The sequence below is a fragment of the Salvelinus sp. IW2-2015 genome, linkage group LG30 (genome assembly GCF_002910315.2).
Source record: "Salvelinus sp. IW2-2015 linkage group LG30, ASM291031v2, whole genome shotgun sequence".
Taxonomy (NCBI): Eukaryota; Metazoa; Chordata; class Actinopteri; order Salmoniformes; family Salmonidae; genus Salvelinus; species Salvelinus sp. IW2-2015.
In genome coordinates this window covers 12,879,201-12,900,324 of record NC_036869.1, presented here as the reverse complement: position 1 = coordinate 12,900,324, position 21,124 = coordinate 12,879,201, and the positions used below count along the sequence as shown (strand labels likewise).

Genomic DNA, 21,124 nt, shown 5'->3' with positions numbered 1-21,124 from the left:
GATAGGTAGATAGACGTCTGTCTAATMGAAATGTTAGAGTCTACAGAGCTTTAGTAGACATACCGACAGTGAAGCTAGGGAGAATTCATTCACATCCCAAGAAGCCACAGCAACAAAGTCTCAGCTCATATCCAATCATCTTATCGTAAAGTCACGTGGCTCACTGCCAGTTTATCAACTCACTCTTATGATCGTATGTTGAAGTAATCATTTTTTCCTGTGACATGGTGGTGGGGAAATGAGGTCCAGAGATGTGTGTGTGTGTGATGAATATAGTGTGTATGGTGTGTGTGTGTGCACACTCCATGTCTGGGCCAGCAGCAGTTCATCCAGAGGTAATAGACGGTCGGCTGTCCCTCCAACAGAGATATTGTTTGTAAATTAGTTGTTCGTCTGACTGGCTGAACAAATCTCTATCGACTGCTGCTAAATGCCACCACTGAGCTGGGTAGCAACCAGCTTTTCTTCTGGGAACTCGTTACTTGTTCTTCTTCTCAACATACACACACAGACAGACACACCGAGAGAGAGACAATCATTTCAAAGACAAATTAATAAACAAATCTTTATTAAATGAAAAGTATTTTCTGTCAGGTCAAGTATGAAATAGAATATATAAATACTTTACATAGTCTTCATTGAAAATAAAAACACAACAAACAAAAATTGAATAGAGAAAACCAAGGGTGGGGTGAATGTCCCAACCACAAACAATTTCATCTTTATCCATCTAATAAGGTTAATAATGTGACAGAATCTAAGGAGACACTGTACAGTGGCAGTTCATGTTCTGGGTGAGGACCCAGCATCACAGTGGCACAGCGTTTAACTCCTGACCCATGACCTCTCACCCCTGACCAATCGCAGCCCTGGATTCCAACACTACCTAACATGCTGACCAGACCGGACACGTCGCGTGCGTGAGCGTCACAAAATAAATTTAGAAATCCATGTTATTCAATTATTGCACCCACACTGCTCACGCGCGCCAACGAACGTCTGCGATGCCAAGTGCTAAAATAGAACTCCTTTCTATTTCTGACTCAGATCGCGCTGCAAGTCCTGCCTCTCCCATCTCCTCATTGGTTTATAGAAGCAGGTACCCACGTGCCATCTCCTCATTGGTTATACCCACGTGGGTGATTGAAAGACGAACTGTTTTGCCGGTGGTCGTGGTAATACTATGAAAGTTTGGATGCGATCACCATATAAGTTCAAAGATGAAAAAGCCTGGAAGGAGGAGAGATGACTAGAAGCGATTCGGTTGGCKGTTTTATGTGTGGATTAATTGTCGGAGTAGAGGACCTTGTGCTTTTCAGGTAAAATAACAACTCAATGTTTATATCCCAGGACAAATTAGCTAGCAAGCTAACTAGCTAAATTGCCATACATGTTTAATGCTTTTCGACCTGTCCCCAAATTAATGTCATTGGTTCAGAGTTTGTTTTGATATTTTAACCTGCGTGTCGTGATCGCTTTTGGTGTGGGGGGACAAAATACATTTATGCGCGCAGCCGGTTTGGGTTCCGTGTAAGAGTAGGCAGGGAAAACCCGCTTTGGTGATTTCTGGTATATCATCWAAATAAATAAATCACAGCACGTTTTTGGACTCATTCAGCAGTTTGTACCTTAAGTGCAATTGGAAATGAAAGTTCAAAGTTCAATTGAAAATGATGCTGTCACTGCTTTCTGTTGACAAGACATTTGAATAAATAGCCCAATGTCAAAACAGAGTTTTAAAGTGCCCAAATCAATAACCAATATACACCCTTTGTGATATCTTGAGAACCTAAGCATCTACACATGCATGTGCAACAATAGTAATCATATTTTTTTTAATTTTTTTTAACTACACCGAAAAAACACTCACTTATAGATTAGGGGTGGGGGAGAAGCGGAGAAATGTTTACATCACTGACAACCAGAACACAGTCAGCTACAGAGACGCAACAATGTTTTATCAATCACTCATATTATCATGTTGAAAATAATCGCGTGAGAGGGGGGAGATGAAATAACCATTTACATAAGTATTCACACCCCTGAGTCAATACTTCGTAGAAGCACCAATTACAGCTGTGAGTCTTTCTGGGTAAGTCTAAAAGCTTTCCACACCTGGATTGTGCAACATTTGCCCATTATTACTTTCAAAATACTTCAACCTCTGTCAAATTGGTTGTTGATCAACCATTTTCAGATCTTGCCATACATTTTCCAGTAGATTAAGTCAAAACTGTAATTCAGCCACTCAGGAACATTCACTGTCTTCTTGGTAAGCAACTTTAGTGTAGATTTGGCCTTGTGTTTTAGATTATAGTCCTGCTGAAAGGTGAATACATCTCGCAGTGTCTGATGTAAAGCAGAATGAACCAGGTTTTCCTCTAGGATTTTGCCTGTGCTTAGCTCAATTATTAAAAWWTMTTATCCTGAAAAACTCCCCAGTCCTTACTGATTACAAGCATACTTACAGCATGATGCAGCCACCACTATGCTTGAAAATATGGAGTGGTACTTACTCAGTAATGTGCTGTATTAGATTTGCCCAAAAAATAACACTTTGTATTCAGGACTAAAAGTTAATTGCTTTGTCTTATTTTTGCAGTATTACTTTAGTGCCTTGTTGCAAACAGGATTCATGTTTTGTATTATTTTTATTTGGTACAGGCTTCCTTCTATTCACTCTTTCAATTAGGTTACTATTGTGGAGTCACTACAACGTTGTTGATCCATCCTCAGTTCTCTTTCCTTCCTCTCTGGCAACTGAGTTAGGAAGGACGCCTGCATCTTTGTAATGACTGGGTGTATTGATAGACCATCCAAAATGTAATTAACAACTTCCACATGCTCTAAGGGATATTCAATGTCTGTTGTTTTACCAATCTACCAATAGGTGCCCTTCTTTGCGAGGCATTGGAAAACCTCCCTGGACTTTGTGATTGAATCTGTGTTTGAAATTCACAGCTCAACTGAGGGACTTTACAGATAATTGTATGTGTGGGGTACAGAGATGAGGTAGTCATTCAAAAATAATGTTAAATTTTTGAATGATTATTATTGTAACTTATGTGCAACTTATGGGACTTGTTATGCACATTTTTACTCCTGCACTTTATGCTTGCCATAACAAAGGACTTGAACTCTTATTGACTCAAGACATTTCAGCTTTTCATTTTTAATACATTTGTTAACAATTCCACTTTGACATTATGGGGTATTGGGTGTAGACCAGTGACCCAAAAAATCTAAATTTAATCAATTTTAAATTCAGGCTGTAACAKAAAATGTGGAACAAGTCCAGGGGTGTGAATATTTTCTCAAGGCACTGTACATATTTGGTTAGATGAGAACTTGCAGAAGGCTTACATCTATACCTTGGAKTATCGGGAGTTCATTTCAGGAGGCTGCCATCAAGGAAAAGGCAGAAAACCACTTTTTCCGTTAACTTCAATGATTCACGACGCGTCATAGTAAATATTGGTTGGATGCTATTTAAGTGATAGTTTGACTGTCAAATCCATGTATTGGTGTGTGGCCAGCTACTTTTATAGAGAGACCGATTTATGGCATTTAAGAATTTGAAAATTAACTCTACAAGTCCTGCACTCGGCAGTGCGTGTGATAAAATCAACAGTATAAAATCAAAGATATTTATTTGTTTTAAGCAATTTATCTTATGTCATCYTGATGACTATAAAGTTTTATACTATCACCACCAATCTGATGTAAAAAGGACGTGTAATTCCACAAAATGTTAAGGCGTGAAAATGCAAGCTTGTGTAAAGTAGCAACACAAACTGTCCACATTAGGGAAATTTGCGCAGTGTAAAATAATTGTATATGTCAAAATAATTCAACATGTCAATTTAAGGTGATAGTATATGTTGKCCACTCAAACTATTGAACAATGACATCTATTTCTCACCCATTTAACCATTTAGAGTTWAAAAATGCTCTCAAACACAATTTAACTGGGCGCTCTAAACTAGAGCTTCCATAGCTGCCTGAACGTTTGACGTTCCTACTAAGAGCAGTTGAGACTGGGACACTTTCTGAACCTGGCTGAAATGTTAGTAAATCAATGCCTCCGCAAGTGGCTAAAACATAAATCACCTGCTAGAAGTAGCTATAAGAGCTAATAAGAAGAATGGTAATAAAGCAAAACAAAATAGCTCCACCAATCACAGGCTCCAGTGAGTGGAGGTTGAGACAGTGACCTGGTTGGTGGGTCTCGAACCTAATCCTTTGACAGGTGAATTAGTCTTGACCATAGACATGGCATCCTTGCATCTGGCCCATTATAGCGTCTGTGAAAGCACGGGCAGCATCAATGAGGTCATTGAAGTAGTCAATTTTCTTCTTCTACGAGTCAGCAAAAAACTGAAAGGGTGTATACTGCCACCAGGAGTGTGTTGTTTGAACAGGTATAACGCCAAAGGTGGCGATTTACTACCACCTGCAGTTATGGAATGTTTGCTCACGAGTGTAATTCATTGGCTGATCCCTACTGATGAGTTGGATGGAATTATGTGATCCTTCCTTAACCCATAGGAAGTCCCACCCAGCTAAGTATTTTAAAATGGTGAAAGTCATCAATGTCACTGCCCATGTCAGAATGGCCTTTTGGGCACTAGCATCCTCTCTCTCGACCAGGTAACTTTTGAAGTTGGTGTTGGAAAGGTTGATCAAGACCATTGGTGGAGCCAGGAGGACAGGCACTGCTCATTGGTGGAGCCAGGAGGACAGGCACTGCTCACTGGTGGACCCAGGAAGACCGGCACCTCTCATTGGTGGAGCCAGGAGGACCAGCACAGCTCATTGGTAGAGCCAGGACTGCTGCCACAGTGCAGCTTATATACTTCCTGCTTTGAGCTTTCAGCCAGGTCAGTCAGAAGATAAACTGGTGATAACTATTGGTTGTATAATGAAGATGTTGATATTGCAGTGCATCCTGGGTGTTTCTCAGATAGCTCAGTTGACTTCATAAAGCTACCAACCAGTCATATACACATATCTATCTCTATATATGGCTCTGGTACCAACGCCACGGTAAAGAAGAACAGAGAGMAAAAGATCCAATGGGACACATTCAGGCGTCTTAGTCATTCTGCTGGTAACAATGTTTTAATGATTAACCCCTAAAAAACAACAGGAAATAGGAACACAGGATGTGACGTCAGAGTAAAATGTATAGCTGCAGGCTTTGATTGGCCTAGTTCAAACTCTTTGGCATCATACGACCAATGAATTAAGTAATTTGTTGAATTTATATAAAAGTCTTAATATGAAAACAAACTCAAGTAATACTAAATTAGCCAAAATCTCTCCTATTTTTTTTTTTATCTTACAATAAAACAACTGTCGAAAGTTTCTACATTAACCCTAAAAATGATCTACAACTATATTTACACACCAACGTTTTCCTACTGTACTAACCTACCTTTTCATTCTGTACAACACATTCAACCTCGTTAAAACACATCCACACACACACACACACCGGCACACAGCGTAGAGACAAAGATTCAGGCACCACCTGGACGTAAATCTGCTGGGGTAACTTAGAGTGTTTCTGTGACGCATCGTTCACAAACGTCCAATCAAATGCCCAGTTCATTTGTCCAATCAAATTGATCCTTGTCAAATGAAGTCGTTGAGCTCCGCATCCAGGGCAGCGGCCATCTCATCAGCCTCTGAGCTGCTTCCTTCCTCTTCCTCATTAGAATCCTTGGTGGACTCGTCCGCCGACTCCCCCTCTTCCTCCACTTCCTCCTCCTTGGCCTCAGCAAGCTTGCGCTTCTGTCCCCTGGAGAGAGAGGGAGAGAATGGTTGATGAGTAAAACCTTTTGTCTTGACACTTACTGCTATTGACACAAAGGGAATGGTCTCCTAATATGATGTTACATCATGTGTATAGATCATACTGAAGGCATGTCATTTAGCCATTAGCAGAAAAAGKAATACAGCGAAACATAACAGCAACACTATTTGAGTAAACTACCAGACATGAAATCTGAACAGTATTACAGCCATGTGGGGGTCTTTGGTAACTATCACAATGCTATTCAGACAGAACAGGGTGTTACTGATGTACCAAATCTCCTATATCCCTATCCAAGATGAAAAGGACTCACCACTATATTGAAGATTCATAATTTGCCTTGTTCCACACAAGACTGCTCTAACAATAACACCCCTGAGAACAGTCTGATGTAATGAGAGAGTAGGACTCTTCTCTTCTCCACAGAGCTGTAGCAAGTCGTATTCTACTGGAGCTGTCTAGTTACTGCCGCTGTGCTTCTATTCTCCCCCAGCCGACGCCATTCACAAAAGGCTGAGAAATACAGAGAGAGAAAGTCACAGACAGAGCACACGGCATGTGATACATCAGCCGTTCCTTTCTATTCCAGTTAAAGGAGAGAGAGAGCGAGACAGACACAGACAGAGCGAGAGACTGATGCAGCCCCAGCAACGTACACCCTCCCAAAAGGACCAGCACCAAGAGAACCCACGGCAAGAGAGCCTACACCCAGACCACAGTGTCACTAGCCACACCTCAACCAGCTGAGACCACCCCAAACAAACCCTGGCCACACCCTATACAGGACCCCCTCCAGATCAGGCCTATGCCCCTTCTGGCCCCCCGCCCCTGCATCAAGGACCTCAATATGACAGCAGGACATGCCCAGGCCGTGAGCAGAGAAACAGGCCCAACCTCCACTAATACATTGCCCAAGCCCCATCCTGCAACCTAAGAGCTATGTATCAGATGCTCAACATGCTCTGCTCACACCAACTGTGATGGTCCGGGCCTAAACCACACGAAAACAACACTAGATACTATGGAATACAAAGCTTTTACTATTTCATCCTGTAATATACAAGGACTGAGGTCATCTGCCTTTGGCCTAAAGAACAGGAACCAAGACTTCAAAGAAATTGGAAATACAGACATTGTCATCCTACAAGAAACATGGTACAGAAGAGACAGTATTGCATCCCAAATATGCCCCCCTWGAAACAACTATGACAAAACAACCCAAAAAATGCGTCACAACTCKTGCAGCTCTGTCGCACGCTGTGTCTGTACATAGTCAATGGTAGGTTTCGAAGAGACTCCTATGGTAGGTACACCTACAGCTCATCCCTTGGCAGTAGTACTGTAGATTACTTTATCACTGACCTCAARCCAGAATCTCTCAGAGCGTTCACAGTCAGCCCACTAACACCCCTATCAGATCACAGCAAAATCACAGTCTACTTGAACAGAGCAATACTCAATCATGAGGCATCCAAACCAAAGGAACTGAATAATATTAAGAAATGGTATAGATGGAAGAAAAGTAGTATAAAAACTAACCAAAAAACTATTAGGCAACAATAAACTTCCTGGACAAAACATTTCACTGTAATAGTTAAGGTGTAAACTTGGCAGAAAGCCTAAACAGTATATTTTACCTTCCAGCTTCTCTATCAAATCAAAAAATGTCAAGCAGACAACCTAAGAAAATTTACAACAATGACAAATGGTTTGATGCAAAAACCTAAGAAAGAAATTGAGAGACCTATCCAACCAAAAACATAGAGACCCAGAAAACCTGAGTCTACGCCTTCACTATGGTGAATTACTACAATACAGAAATACAATACGGAAAAAMAAGGAGCAGGACGTCAGAAATCAGCTCAACGTAATTGAAGAATCCAGAGACTCTAACCCCTTCTGGGAAAACTGGAACACACTAAACAAACAACACGAAGAGTTATCTATCCAAAACGGAGATGTGTGGATAAACTGCTTCTTCATTTTTTTTTTCTCTATAAAAAAGAACAGCAAAAACATATACATGATCAATTACAAATCTTGGAATCAGCTATTAAAGACTACCAGAACCCACTGGATTCTCCAATTACATTGAATGAACTACAGGACAAAATGCAAACCCCAAAAAGACCTCTGGTGTTGATGGTATCCTGTTCATGAAATGATAAAATATACAGACCACAAATTGCAATTGGCTATACTTAAACTCTTTAAAATAATCCTCATCTTCCCCAATATTTGGAACCAATAATTGATAATCCCAATCCACAAAAGTTGAGACAAATTCGACCCCAATAATTACCCTGGGATATGCATCAACAGCAACCTTGGGAAAATCCTCTGCATTATCATTAACAGCAGACTTGTACATTTCCTCAGTGAAAACAATGTACTGGGCAAATGTCAAATTGGCTTTTTACCAAATTACCGTACAACAGACCACGTATTCACCCTGCACACCCTAATTGACAAACAAACAAACGCAAAGTCTTCCCATGCTTTGTTGACTTCAAAAAAGCTTTTGAATCAATTTGGCATGAGGGTTTGCTATACAAATTGATGGAAAGTGGTGTTGGGGGGAAAAACATCCGACATTATAAAATCCATGTACACAAACAACAAGTGTGCGGTTGAAATGGACAAAAAACACATTTATTTCCACAGGGCCGTGGGGTGAGACAGGGATGCAGCTTAAGCCCCACCCTCTTCAACATATATATAAACACATTGGCGAGGGCACTAGAACAGGCTGCAGGACCCGGCCTCACCCTACTAGAATCTGAAGTCAAATGTCTACGGTTTGCTGATGATCTGGTGCTTCTGTCCCCAACCAAGGAGGACCTACAGCAGCACCTAGATATTCTGCACAGATTATGTTAGACCTGGGCCCTGACAGTAAATCTCAGTAAGACAAAAATAATAGTGTTACAAAAAAGGTCCAGTTGCAAGGACCACAAATAGAAATGCCATCTAGACACCGTTGCCCTAGAGCACACAAAAAACAATTAATCCCTCGGCCTAAACATCAGCGCCACAGGTAACTTCCACAAATCTGTGAAAGATCTTAGAGACAAGGCAAGAAGGGCCTTCTATGCCATCAAAAGGAACATAACATTTGACATACCAATTAGGATCTGGCTAAAAATACTTCAACCAGTTATAGAACCCATTACCCTATATAGTTGTGAGGTCTGGGGTCCGCTCACCAACCAAGAATTCACTAAATGGGAAAAATATCCTCTGTGTACAACGTAAAACACCAAATATGCTTGCAGAGCAGAATTAGGCCGATACCCTCTAATTATCAAAATCCAGAAAAGATCTGTTAAATTCTACAACTGSCTGAAAGGAAGTGATTCCCAAACCTTCCATAAAGCCAACTTCTRCAGGTTCAWCTCTCTGTAGGTGAGTACCCTAAGCAAGCTGGTCCTGGGGCTCTGTTCACAAACAAACACCACAGAGCCCCAGGACAACAACACAATTCGACCCAAACAAATGAGAAAACCAAAATATAATTACTTGACATATTGGAAAGAATGAACAAAAAAAACTGAGCAAACTAGAATGCTATTTGGCCCAAAACAGAGAGTACACAGTGGCAGAATACCGGACCCCTGTGACTGACCCAAAACAATGTACAGACTCAGTGAGCATAGCCTTGTAATTGAGAAAGGCCGCCGTAGGCAGACCTGGCTCTCAAGAGAAGACAGGCTGTGCGTACACTGCCCACAAAATGAGGTGGAAACTGAGCTACACTTCCCAACCTCCTAACAAATATATGATATATTAGAGACACATATTTCCTTCAGATTACACAGACCCACAAAGAATTCAAAAACAAATCCAATTTTGATAAACTCCCATATCTATTGGGTGAAATTCCACAGTGTGCAATCACAGCAGCAATATTTGTGACCTGTTGCCAAAAGAAAAGGGCAACCAGTGTAAATTACAACCCATATTTATTTATTTTCCCTTTTTTACTTGAACTATTTGCACATTGTTACAACACTGTATATAGACAGAATATGACATTTGAAATGTCTTAATTCTTMTGGAACTTGTGTGAGTAATATTTACGGTTCACTATTTGTTTATTTCACTTTTGTTTATRCCTTTRACTTGCTTTGGCAATGTTAAAATAGGTTTCCCATGCCAATAAAGACCCTTGAATTGAACTGAGAGGTGAAACCAAATGGAGAGAGGATAGGACATGTATTCAAGAGACCAAGGGACTCCCTCCAGGAGGGTGAAGGGTTAAACATGCCCACCTCTCTCCTCCTCCACCCCTGGCTCTGTGACATCTCCCCTCCTCCACCCCTGTCTTGTGACATCTCCCCATCCTCCACCCCTGGCTCTGTGACATCTCCCCTCCTCCACCCCTGGCTCTGTGACATCTCCCCTCCTCCACCCCTGGCTCTGTGACATCTCCCCTCTCCCCCCAGTGACACCTCCGCAGCAGAGGGCTCGTTAGCATGATGCTAATGAGGCAGGTAGGGGAGCGTGTACAGTAGGATTACATCACACACACCTCCACAGAGAGAGAAGGGGGCTTTCTCATTAGTGGTCTTCTGTCAGTTTGTCCTCCTAACCCTCTCACCAACCCCCTACCCTCCACAGAGCAGCAACACTCTTGATTAGTGTGTTCATTAAAACTAGAACCGCCGAAGGCCGACGCCCACTGCCGTTTGATTTTGTGGTGCACCATATGAACCACAAGTGGTGGCGCTTATGTTCACGGCAAATCATTTGACCACACGCCTTGTGGGTTGACAACTCTTTTCCTTTGAATTCATCAACAAAAAAGCTGTTAATGGACTTTATTACTTACTCGTGGTTGGGTAGGTTACTTTCTAAATATAATCTGTTACAGTTACTGATTACAATTTTGGACAGGTAAGGTAACTTTTGGATTACCTAAACTCAGTAATGTAATCTGATTACCMTCTCCCCTTAAGAGGCCTTAGAAAACGACAAAAAGGARCCATCAAACATTTGGTGAGTCTGACTTGTGGTCAGACACGCTCAGGTGGAACAAATGTGTATTCACCCTGCAACCAGCCACTTTTACCCCTGTTTACAATCCCTCCAGTACCACTGCACACTGGAATAAAAGTACGGGCACTGACCTACCTGTATATAACTGGACCTTTTCTCTTCCCTCACACTTCATGTGTTGTATTTCTTATCTATATTACTACCTTTATTGCATATTATCGGGAAAGAGCGCTCAAGTTACGCATMTCAACTGTACTGTTTTACACCTGCTGTATCCTGTGCATGTGACAAATCTGAAAACGAGAAACTTCAAAAGAAARGGCTACTGGACTGTATTACTCACTGCTACTACTCTAGAACTAATCTAAATCTACCATTTAAAAAAATGTGGTGTTTTCAATGGGTTTCAGGCCTGTAGAGTAGGCAAATACATGTAGACTACGGATACGGTTTGTATCAACAAATCACTTTTGTACATCATATCACTTTTGTACGGTCCCGCTTTACTTGATGTGCATCTTATGAAGACTTCCTAAAGCAATCATAWACGCTTCATAAGCACTACATAAATGAGCCACAAATCTATAAAACATATTTCATGCTCTATACAGGTTTAATAAATGTGAACAAATAAATGGATGTTATGTCAAACAGTTATGACGCATTATGAATCTTTAGAGAGCATGATATATGGTGATTTGTAAAGCATCTATGTAGTGCTAATGAAGCCCATAAGATGCTCTTCAAATGAAGCGGGAACAACTCTTCTTTCTATACAAATTCAATGATATACACTGCTCAAAAAAATAAAGGGAACACTTAAAAAAAACAATCCTAGATCTGAATGAATGACCATTATTAAATACTTTTTTCTTTACATATTGAATGTGCTGACAACAAAATCACACAAAAATATCAATGGAAATCAAATTTATCAACCCATGGAGGTTGGATTTGGAGTCACACTCAAAATTAAAGTGGAAACCACACTACAGGCTGATCCAACTTTGATGTAATGTCCTTAAAACAAGTCAAATGAGGCTCAGTAGTGTGTGGCCTCCCACTGCCGTGATGACCTCCCTACAACGCCTGGGCATGCTTCTGATGAGGTGGCGGATGGTCTCCTGAGGGATCCCTCCCAGACCTGGACTAAAGCATCCGCCAACTCCTGGACAGTCTGTGGTGCAACGTGGCGTTGGTGGATGGAGCGAGACATGATGTCCCAGATGTGCTCAATTGGATTCAGGTCTGGGGAACGGCGGGCCAGTCCATAGCATCAATGCCTTCCTCTTGCAGGAACTGCTGACACACTCCAGCCACATGAGGTCTAGCATTTTGCATTAGGAGGAACCAGGCCAACCGCACCAGCATATGTCTCACAAGGGTCTGAGGATCTCTCTCGGTACCTAATGGCAGTCGGGCTACCTCTGGCGAGCACATGGAGGCTGTGCGGCCCCCAAAGAAATGCCACCCCACACCATGACTGACCCACCGCCAAACCGGTCATGCTGAGGATGTTGCAGGCAGCAGAACGTTCTCCACGGCGTCTCCAGATCCTGTCACGTCTGTCACATTGCTCAGTGTGAACTTGCTTCATCTGTGGAAGAGCAGTGGCGAATTGCCAATCTTGGTGTTCTCTGGCAAATGCCAAACGTCCTGCACGGTGTTGGGCTGTAAGCACAACCCCACCGTGGACGTCGGCCCTCATACCACCCTCATGGAGTCTGTTTCTGACCGTTTGAGCAGACACATGCACATTTGTGGCCTGCTGGAGGTCATTTTGCAGGGCTCTGGCAGTGCTCCTCCTTGCACAAAGGCGGAGGTAGCGGTCTGCTGCTGGGTTGTTGCCTCTCTAGCCTCCTCCACGTCTCTGATGTACTGCCTGTCTCCTGGTAGCGCCTCCATGCTCTGGACACTACGCTGACAGACACAGAACCTTCTTGCCACAGCTCGCATTGATGTGCCATCCTGGATGAGCTGCACTACCTGAGCCACTTGTGTGGGTTGTAGACTCGTCTCATGCTACCACTAGAGTGAAAGCCCGCCAGCATTCAAATGACCAAAACATCAGCCAGGAAGCATAGGAATGAGAAGTGGTCTGTGGTCACCACTGCAGAACCACTCCTTTATTGGGGGTGTCTTGCTAATTGCCTATAATTTCACCTGTGTCATATCCATTTGCACAACAGCATGTGAAATTTATTGTCAATCAGTGTTGCTTCTAAGTGGACAGTTTATTCACAGAAGTGTGATTGACTGGAGTTACATTGTGTTGTTTAAGTGTTCCCTTTATTTTTTTGAGCAGTGTATTTCCACAAAGGTTTCTGTATGCAATTCATCTTTTATATTTGTGTTTTGAATTATTTCTCAAGCGTTGGTGCCTTTGTTTATGGCAAATCATTTGACCGTTCGCGCTTGTGGGTTGATATCCTTTGTACTTTGTGAAATGATCCTGAGAAGCCCAGCGGTTCTACTGTTAAAGGTCAGAGGTCATCAAACTTTAGTTTAGGAAAAACTCCTAAAATGGCAGCCCAGGTCTAGTACAGTAGCCTGCTGTGTGAAACGTTACTGTCTCTCTAAACTGAACCTTCAGGTGTCGCCTAATGGTGTAGGCCTAACTATGGAATAGTCTTGTCATGCTTGCAACTGAATGACTTACTGGCATCAGGCTGTTTGGTTTGTAAACATAGAACACATATTAGGAGGTAATAGCAAGGTCATGTAGTGGCTAAGAGCAGAGTTGAATTATATCTAGTATTGTATTTGTGTTATCACAGCAGTTACATTACGTTTTATTATGGTTGTCTTATCAAAACAGGACCATCTCAGCAGGCTGTCATCTGAGAAGTGGAGTTATCAAACTGATATCATCAGTGAAGGCTGGCTGCTGACAGCGAAGAATGTGTGTGTGTTTATCTGTGTGTGTGTGTGTGTGTGTGTGTGTGTTTATCTCTGTGTGTGTGTTTATTTGTGTGTAACAGCTCTACATTAATAGTCAGACTCAGGGGGAGGCTGTGTGTGTGTGTGTGTGTGTGTGTGTGTGTGTGTGTGTCAGCAGCAGTGGGGAGTTCCTTCACTGCTCTCCTCTCCACATGATTACCACCAATCTCAGACACAAGCACCATGGCTATGAATACAACACACGCACCATCTCACCCTTTAAAACAAACTCCTCATCAATTAATCAGGTTTTTATCAAGAATGTACTTTGTTTCATTAGACAATATTGCATTTTCAACCTTCGGATCATCCTTCTCCAACTCCTCCTCTCCTTTTCCTCCCTATCCCTTTCTCATCATTAGSGTCTCAAATTAGCGAGGAGCCTGGGGCTTAAAGTACTCCTTAAGTAGCCCTCAGGAACACCGGTATTCAGCTCTAACTGCCTGCAGCGCGTGGAGAAAGTGTGGAGTGGCTACGGTTAAAAGTCCAGTATTGTATTCATCTAAAGGTCCAATGAAAGGCCAGGAGCTAAAGWCTAACTCTGGTTTCTCTGAGGATTCCGTCCAGGCAGAGCAGAGAGACTTCAATTCAGTTGAACACAATGTCTCTTTCCTCTGTATTACATACAGCATATCAACTTAGGGAGATGACTGAGTAGGAAGATTCTATTAAAAAGACACTAGGGTTTCTATATATTTATGAGAGAGAGACCAGAGAGGCAGAGAGAGAGAAGGAAGGAACGAGAACCAGAGAGAGGGGGGCGGGGGAGAAAGAATGGAGAGAAGAGGTGGAGGACAGATCTCTCTTTGTCGGTCTGTCTGGTCTAGTCCCACAGCCTGCTGTGCTGCAGCAGGGTTAAGTAACTCTCTAAACGGAGACTTTCCCATGATTCCCCTCAGACCCTGCTAGACTCCGCTAGAACACGGAGATGACGGAACCTTCTGAAACAGCTCCTTCATTTGCATTTTCTCATTAGAACCTCTGAGATCAGCCAATAACAGAGAACGACTGGTCTGATGTGTTTCTGAAATCACTCAGCTCGGGGAGGAAGAGACTRGGGGAGAAACACCTACATCAAAGTTGTTCTAAACAACATCTGGCCTAACACTATCGAACTCCTAGAAATCACTATGTAATGTAGTAGCAGCAGGGGCCAAATCGGCCACAAGTGGATTCTTTACATTTCCTCGAAGCACTTACTCTCAGAGCACCAACTCTATCGAATTCAACGTTTTTATCCAGGGAGAGAAATGATGTGTTCTAGCAGTCCCGCTGCAGATCTGTGGTGAACGCTGAAAGGAGCAGGCTGGGCTAAAAGGCTAAACTATTGATTGGCTCTCAGCCCAGAGAGAGAGAAGTTAGACATATGAAGCGTTCTGTAATGGCCTTAGAGACCACAAGACCAGACTGTCAAATGAACACTTGAATAGAAATAGCTTGCTATTATCACGGTAATTTACACAACTGTTAACAACTCATTCTGCATGACATGCATCTTTAAATTACCACTGTTAGAAAGATMGCTTTCTCCACCTAAGTCATCAAAACATCAGTCATCTTTAAAATGGGATTGAAGCATTCGACTGAATGGAATCGGCTGAACCCGTGTCTGTCCCACATGTCAATACCATTATGGTCTGGTTGATTTAATTAACATACTGTCAGACGCTGCTTCATGCATGGATGATTCAGAACAGAAGACAATCAACTTTCTCTAATTACCTGGTGTTACGGACACAAGGCACATCCGAAATCACTTCCTAATGCTATCATCTGTGGGCTGTGATGAGGCGGTGTGTCCCCTGAGGCAGTGTGTGTGTGTGTGTGTGTGTGTGTGTGTGTTGTGATTATATTCAGGGCGTCAATAGGACATGCTCCCCAGCCCTCTGCCATTGTGACGGTGAACTAACAGCCGTAGGCCACASCAGGCCATTCCAGCTCCACACACTGGTGTTAGTGTGATGGTAACTGATATGAATGGCACACAATGAGAAGAGAAAACAGGATTGGGAGGATAAAGATGACCTGAAGCGCTCCGTCTGGTCTCAGAGCTGTGTATTTTAGTCACACATACAGTCCAGACAACACCAACACAGCCTACATGTTGCGGATAAGACTAGATGAGCTGGGGAAGGTATTGCAGAAGCTGGCGTGTTGCAGCAGTACACTATCCAGTGTTTCTGTGTTGGGTATTTTCCCCCACAGATAAGGGCAGGGCAGCCAGTAGTTAGGAGCAGGCAGTAGCAGCTCTGTGTGAGTCTCCTGGGCTCCAAACACTTCCCACAATCCTGTGGCAGGGAGACGCTAAGGGGAAACACCAGCAAGAGATGAAAGGGGAGAAGAGGAGATGAGAAAGGGAAGAGAAGAGGAGAGAGATGGGTAGTGCAGAGGAGAAGAGGTGGGTGCCAAATGCTAAAGACTATGCTAAATCCCCCCCCAAAAAAAGACTAGATACAATCTATTTTCTCTCTCCGTCTGTGAATCGGTCTCTTCAAAGTATATGCAGTTTACACAGAGGAAGAGATGGCGATGATACAGAAGAGAGAGCGAGGTGTGTCTGTGCGTGAGTAATACCTATTAAAATTTGACTAAAACTAATTGAATATGTCATTGAACCAATGCACTTTATGGCAGCGAGGTGTGGGGTCCACTTGCAAAACAAGATTTCATCAAATGGACAAACACCCTATTGAAACCCTGCATGCAGAGTTATGTAAGATTCTCCTACATGTCCAGAGGAAAACTACAAACAATGCATGCAGGGCAGAATTAGGCCAATATCCACTAATAATAAAACTCAAAAAAGAGCAATTAAGTTTGGAACATCTAAAATACAGTGACCCCCTCTCATATCATTACCAAGCCCTGCAATGCCAAGAGCTGAGCAAAGAAAAAGTCCCCTCATCCAGCTGGTCCTGGGGCTGAGTTCACAAATGTGTTCTACTAAGACACTGAAGCCTCAGGACAGAACATCAATCAATCAGGATAAACCAAATTACAACACAGTCAAAAAAAACTATATTGCTTATTGGGAAACACAAGCACAAAGCAAAATGCAGTGCTATCTGGCCCTAAATCGACAGTACACTGGCTAAATATTTGACCATGGTTACTGATCAAAACCTAGAAAAACCTGACAAAGTACAGGCTCAGTGAGCACAGCCTTGCCATGAGAAGGGTAGACACAGGAAAACCTGGCTCCCTGTAGAGGAAGGCTGTGCAACCACTGCACAACAGCAGAACCTGAGACGAGCTGCATTTTCTGACAAAATGTCAAAAATATATAAAACAATGAGTTTCATTTTCCCAAATTTGAAACCCTTATTCAAGGTTCAAAGACCTCTCTGATGAGAAGTAGGCTACCCGTCCTGTGGGGAGACGCAGAGCGCTGTGGGTTGGCGTGCACTACCTTGGCTGCCATAAGTTAGGGAGTGTCTGACAGACCAATCAACCTGCACATGTACTCTACTGTATGCTTATTGTTATTGTTGAATGTATGGTTATTTTGACCCTTGGTTTATTGTTGTTACTGTTGTCTCGTTGACAATTTTGATTCTCATTTTTATATTGTAAATATCCAAAATAAGCTTTGGCAATATGTACATTGTTACGTCATGCCAATAAAGCAAATTGAATTGAGTAAGTGAGGAGGGAGAGCATCAGAGAGCGAGACGAGGGAATAGAGAAAGAAAGAGAGCGAAAGAGTAAAAGGAAGTGTGGGGGAAGCCCCGACACGACAGCAGAGACTTCAAGCAGCTCCGAGCTGTTCTTGAGAACACATCTGACAGCTCAGAGTTTGACACTGCTTAAAGAGAAAGAGACACAGAGAGAGAGAGAGACACAGAGACACAGAGAGAGAGAGAGACACAGAGAGAGAGAGAGAGACAGAGACAGAGAGAGACAGAGAGAGAGAGAGAGACACAGACAGACAGACAGACAGAGACAGAGACAGAGAGAGGAAGATCCAGGGAATGAGAAAGGAGAACAAAGACGTGTGTGTGTGTGGTGTGGCCTGTGGTGTGAGGGAGAGAGAGTGAGTGAGAAAGTTAAGGGGAAAAAGAAAGAGGGAAGACAATACAGAGAGGAAGGGGAGAAAGAGACAAATGGAATCTTTTCAAGGACACCAGAGTCTAAAGAGAAAATGGAAGCTCTTCATCTGCTAAGATGTATTGCCAGTGCAAATGGAGAATGCAGAACTTATCACAGTGCACCAGCAGTTCCTCTAACTAGTCACCATATTAACAGCGGATTAAACACTAATACCATGCAGGAAGTAGTTKTATCAACACTGCGTCCCAAATGGCACCATATTCCCTTTATAGTGCACTACTTTTGCCCAAGCCCATAGGGCCTGGCTCTTTCTGTAACCTAATTAAAGAGCCACACAGAGGAAGATGAAAGAAGGTAATTTGGCGAGGAGAAGGAGTGGACAAGTTGTGAGGGATGTGTTGGGGAGCTTTGCTTAGCCATGCTGAAACCACAATCACTGTTTCAATACAGGAGCAGAGGAATGAAAAACACAGAAATGCAAAACAGCACGACAACACGCACCCACATAATAAAAACATTCATCCCAGACATTTCTTTTTACCCAAGTGCTTTCTCTTTCCCCACAAAGTTGTTTCATCGATGACCATCACAGACTGAACTCAGTGAAGAACTGCTGAAGCTGCCAAAGCAAAGCCATCTCAGTCTCAGCTGAARGTGAGAGATGTGTGTGGAGTCACCAGTGTGTCCTCACATGAGTGTCACTATCTCRTGTCCCTCCAGTCCCTTAGCCCTCCCCCGTCCCAACCAGATTKAATGCTCCGGGCTTCCTTTCATATGTCTGTTTTTTCCTCTCTGAAGACACAGACATCTCTGGCAGGACTGTCACAGTTCTGTCACTAACAGATGTGGTGGTTTCTCCTCACTGGGTTGTGTCCAAAATGCAACTGGCCAAAAGTAGTGCACTAYGGAATAGGGTGCCATTGCGATGTACCCTGGGAGCTGAGCCCAGAYGATTGCACTATACCTGATGAAGGTCTAACACTGTTCAGCACCAGGGTCAAGTCAGGTCCTTATCTTTAATGACTCATTAAATATTCATTGAGTTTGACCGTGCCAAACCCTGTTCATTCATTTATCAGCTCAGCCTCTTGACGCTCTCCTGAACATATTAAAGATTTGTTTTTCGTCTCTGGAGGTAATCTAGTTCATGTTCCAAAGACACGCAAAAACACATTTCACTCCCACTCTCATTACTACTAGTGTAGTGTCTAACCCTGGCCCCTCTCATTACTACTAGTGTAGTGTCTAAACCCTGGCCCCGTCTCCAATTACTACTAGTGTAGTGTCTAACCTGGCCCCTCTCATTACTACTAGTGTAGTGGTCTAACCCTGGCCCCTCTCATTACTACTAGTGTAGTGTCTAACCCTGGCCTCTCATTACTACTAGTGTAGTGTCTAACCCTGGCCCCTCTCATTACTACTAGTGTAGTGTCTAACCCTGGCCCCTCTCCATTACTACTAGTGTAGTGTCTAACCCTGGCCCTCTCATTACTACTAGTGTAGTGTCTAACCTGGCCCCTCTCATTACTACTAGTGTAGAGTCTAACCCTGGCCCTCTCATTACTACTAGTGTAGTGTCTAACCCTGGCCCCTCTCATTACTACTAGTGTAGTGTCTAACCCTGGCCCCTCTCATTACTACTAGTGTAGAGTCTAACCCTGGCCACTCTCATTACTACTAGTGTAGAGTCTAACCTGGCCCCTCTCATTACTACTAGTGTAGAGTCTAACCCTGGCCCCTCTCATTACTACTAGTGTAGTGTCTAACCCTGGCCCTCTCATTACTACTAGTGTAGAGTCTAACCCTGGCCCCTCTCATTACTACTAGTGTAGTGTCTAACCCTGGCCCCTCTCATTACTACTAGTGTAGAGTCTAACCCTGGCCACTCTCATTACTACAGTGTAGAGTCTAACCCTGGCCACTCTCATTACTACTAGTGTAGTGTCTAACCCTGGCCACTCTCATTACTACTAGTGTAGTGTCTAACCCTGGCCCTCTCATTACTACTAGTGTAGTGTCTAACCCCTGGCCCTCTCATTACTACTAGTGTAGGTCTAACCCTGGCCCCTCTCATTACTACTAGTGTAGTGTCTAACCTGGCCCTCTCATTACTATAGTGTAGTGTCTAACCCTGGCCACTCTCATTACTACTAGTGTAGAGTCTAACCCTGGCACTCTCATTACTACTAGTGTAGGTCTAACCCTGGCCCCTCTCATTACTACTAGTGTAGTGTCTAACCCTGGCCCCTCTCATTACTACTAGTGTAGTGTCTAACCCTGGCCCCTCTCATTACTACTAGTGTAGTGTCTAACCCTGGCCCCTCTCATTATCTAGTGTAGAGTCTAACCCTGGCCCTCTCATTACTAGTAAGTGTAGAGTCTAACCGCTGGCCTCTCTCATTACTACTATGGTAGTGTCTAACCCTGGCCCTCTCATTACTACTAGTGAGTGTCTAACCCTGGCCCCTCTCATTACTACTAGTGTAGAGTCTAACTTGGCCCTCTCATTACTACTAGTGTAGTGTCTAACCTGGCCCTCTCATTACTACTGGTGTAGTGGTCTAACCCTGGCCCTCTTCATTACTACTAGTGTAGAGTCTAACCCTGGCCCCTCTCATTACTACTAGTGTAGTGTCTAACCTGGCCCCTCTCTTACTACTAGTGTAGAGTCTTAACCCTGGCCCCTCTCATTCTACTAGTGTGGTCTAACCCTGGCCCCTCTCATTACTACTAGTGTAGTGTCTAACCCTGGCCCTCTCCTTAAAACTAGTGTAGTGTCTAACCCTGGCCCTCTCATTACTACTAGTGTAGTGTCTAACCCTGGCCCCTCTCATTACTACTAGTGTAGAGTCTAACCCTGGCCCCTCTCATTAACTACTAGTGTAGAGTCTAACCCTGGCCACTCTCATTACTACTGTAGTGTAGAGTTCTAACCCTGGCCCTCTCATTACTACTAGTGTAGAGTCTAACCCTGGCTCCCTCTATTACTGCTAAGTGTTTTAACCCTGGCTCTCATTACTACTAGTGTAGTTGTCTAACCCTGGCCCTCTCATTACTACTAGTGTAAGTGTCTAACCCTGCCCCCTCTCATTACTACTAGTGTAGAGTCTAACCCTGGCCCCTCTCATTATACTAGTGTAGAGTCTAACCCTGGCCACTCTCATTACTACTAGTGTAAGTGTCTAACCCTGGCCCCTCTCATTACTACTAGTGTAGTGTCTAACCCTGGCCCTCTCATTACTAACTAGTGTAGAGTCTAACCCTGCCCACTCTCATTACTACTAGTGTAGAGTCAACCCTGGCCCCTTCTCATTACTA

At 43.2% G+C, this 21,124-nt stretch overlaps 1 protein-coding gene across 1 annotated transcript in view; it reads right to left on the bottom strand.

Annotated features, from left to right (window-relative positions):
• Window positions 1-5,466: 5,466 nt before the first annotated feature.
• Window positions 5,467-21,124, bottom strand: part of LOC111955090 (RNA polymerase II subunit A C-terminal domain phosphatase) — a 127,566-nt gene continuing 111,908 nt past the window's right edge. Inside the window, exon 13 of the mRNA XM_023975167.2 lies at window positions 5,467-5,803. Within this exon, the coding sequence (XP_023830935.1) occupies window positions 5,638-5,803 (166 nt within the window). The 3' untranslated portion in view covers window positions 5,467-5,637. The remainder of the gene's footprint in view (window positions 5,804-21,124) is intronic.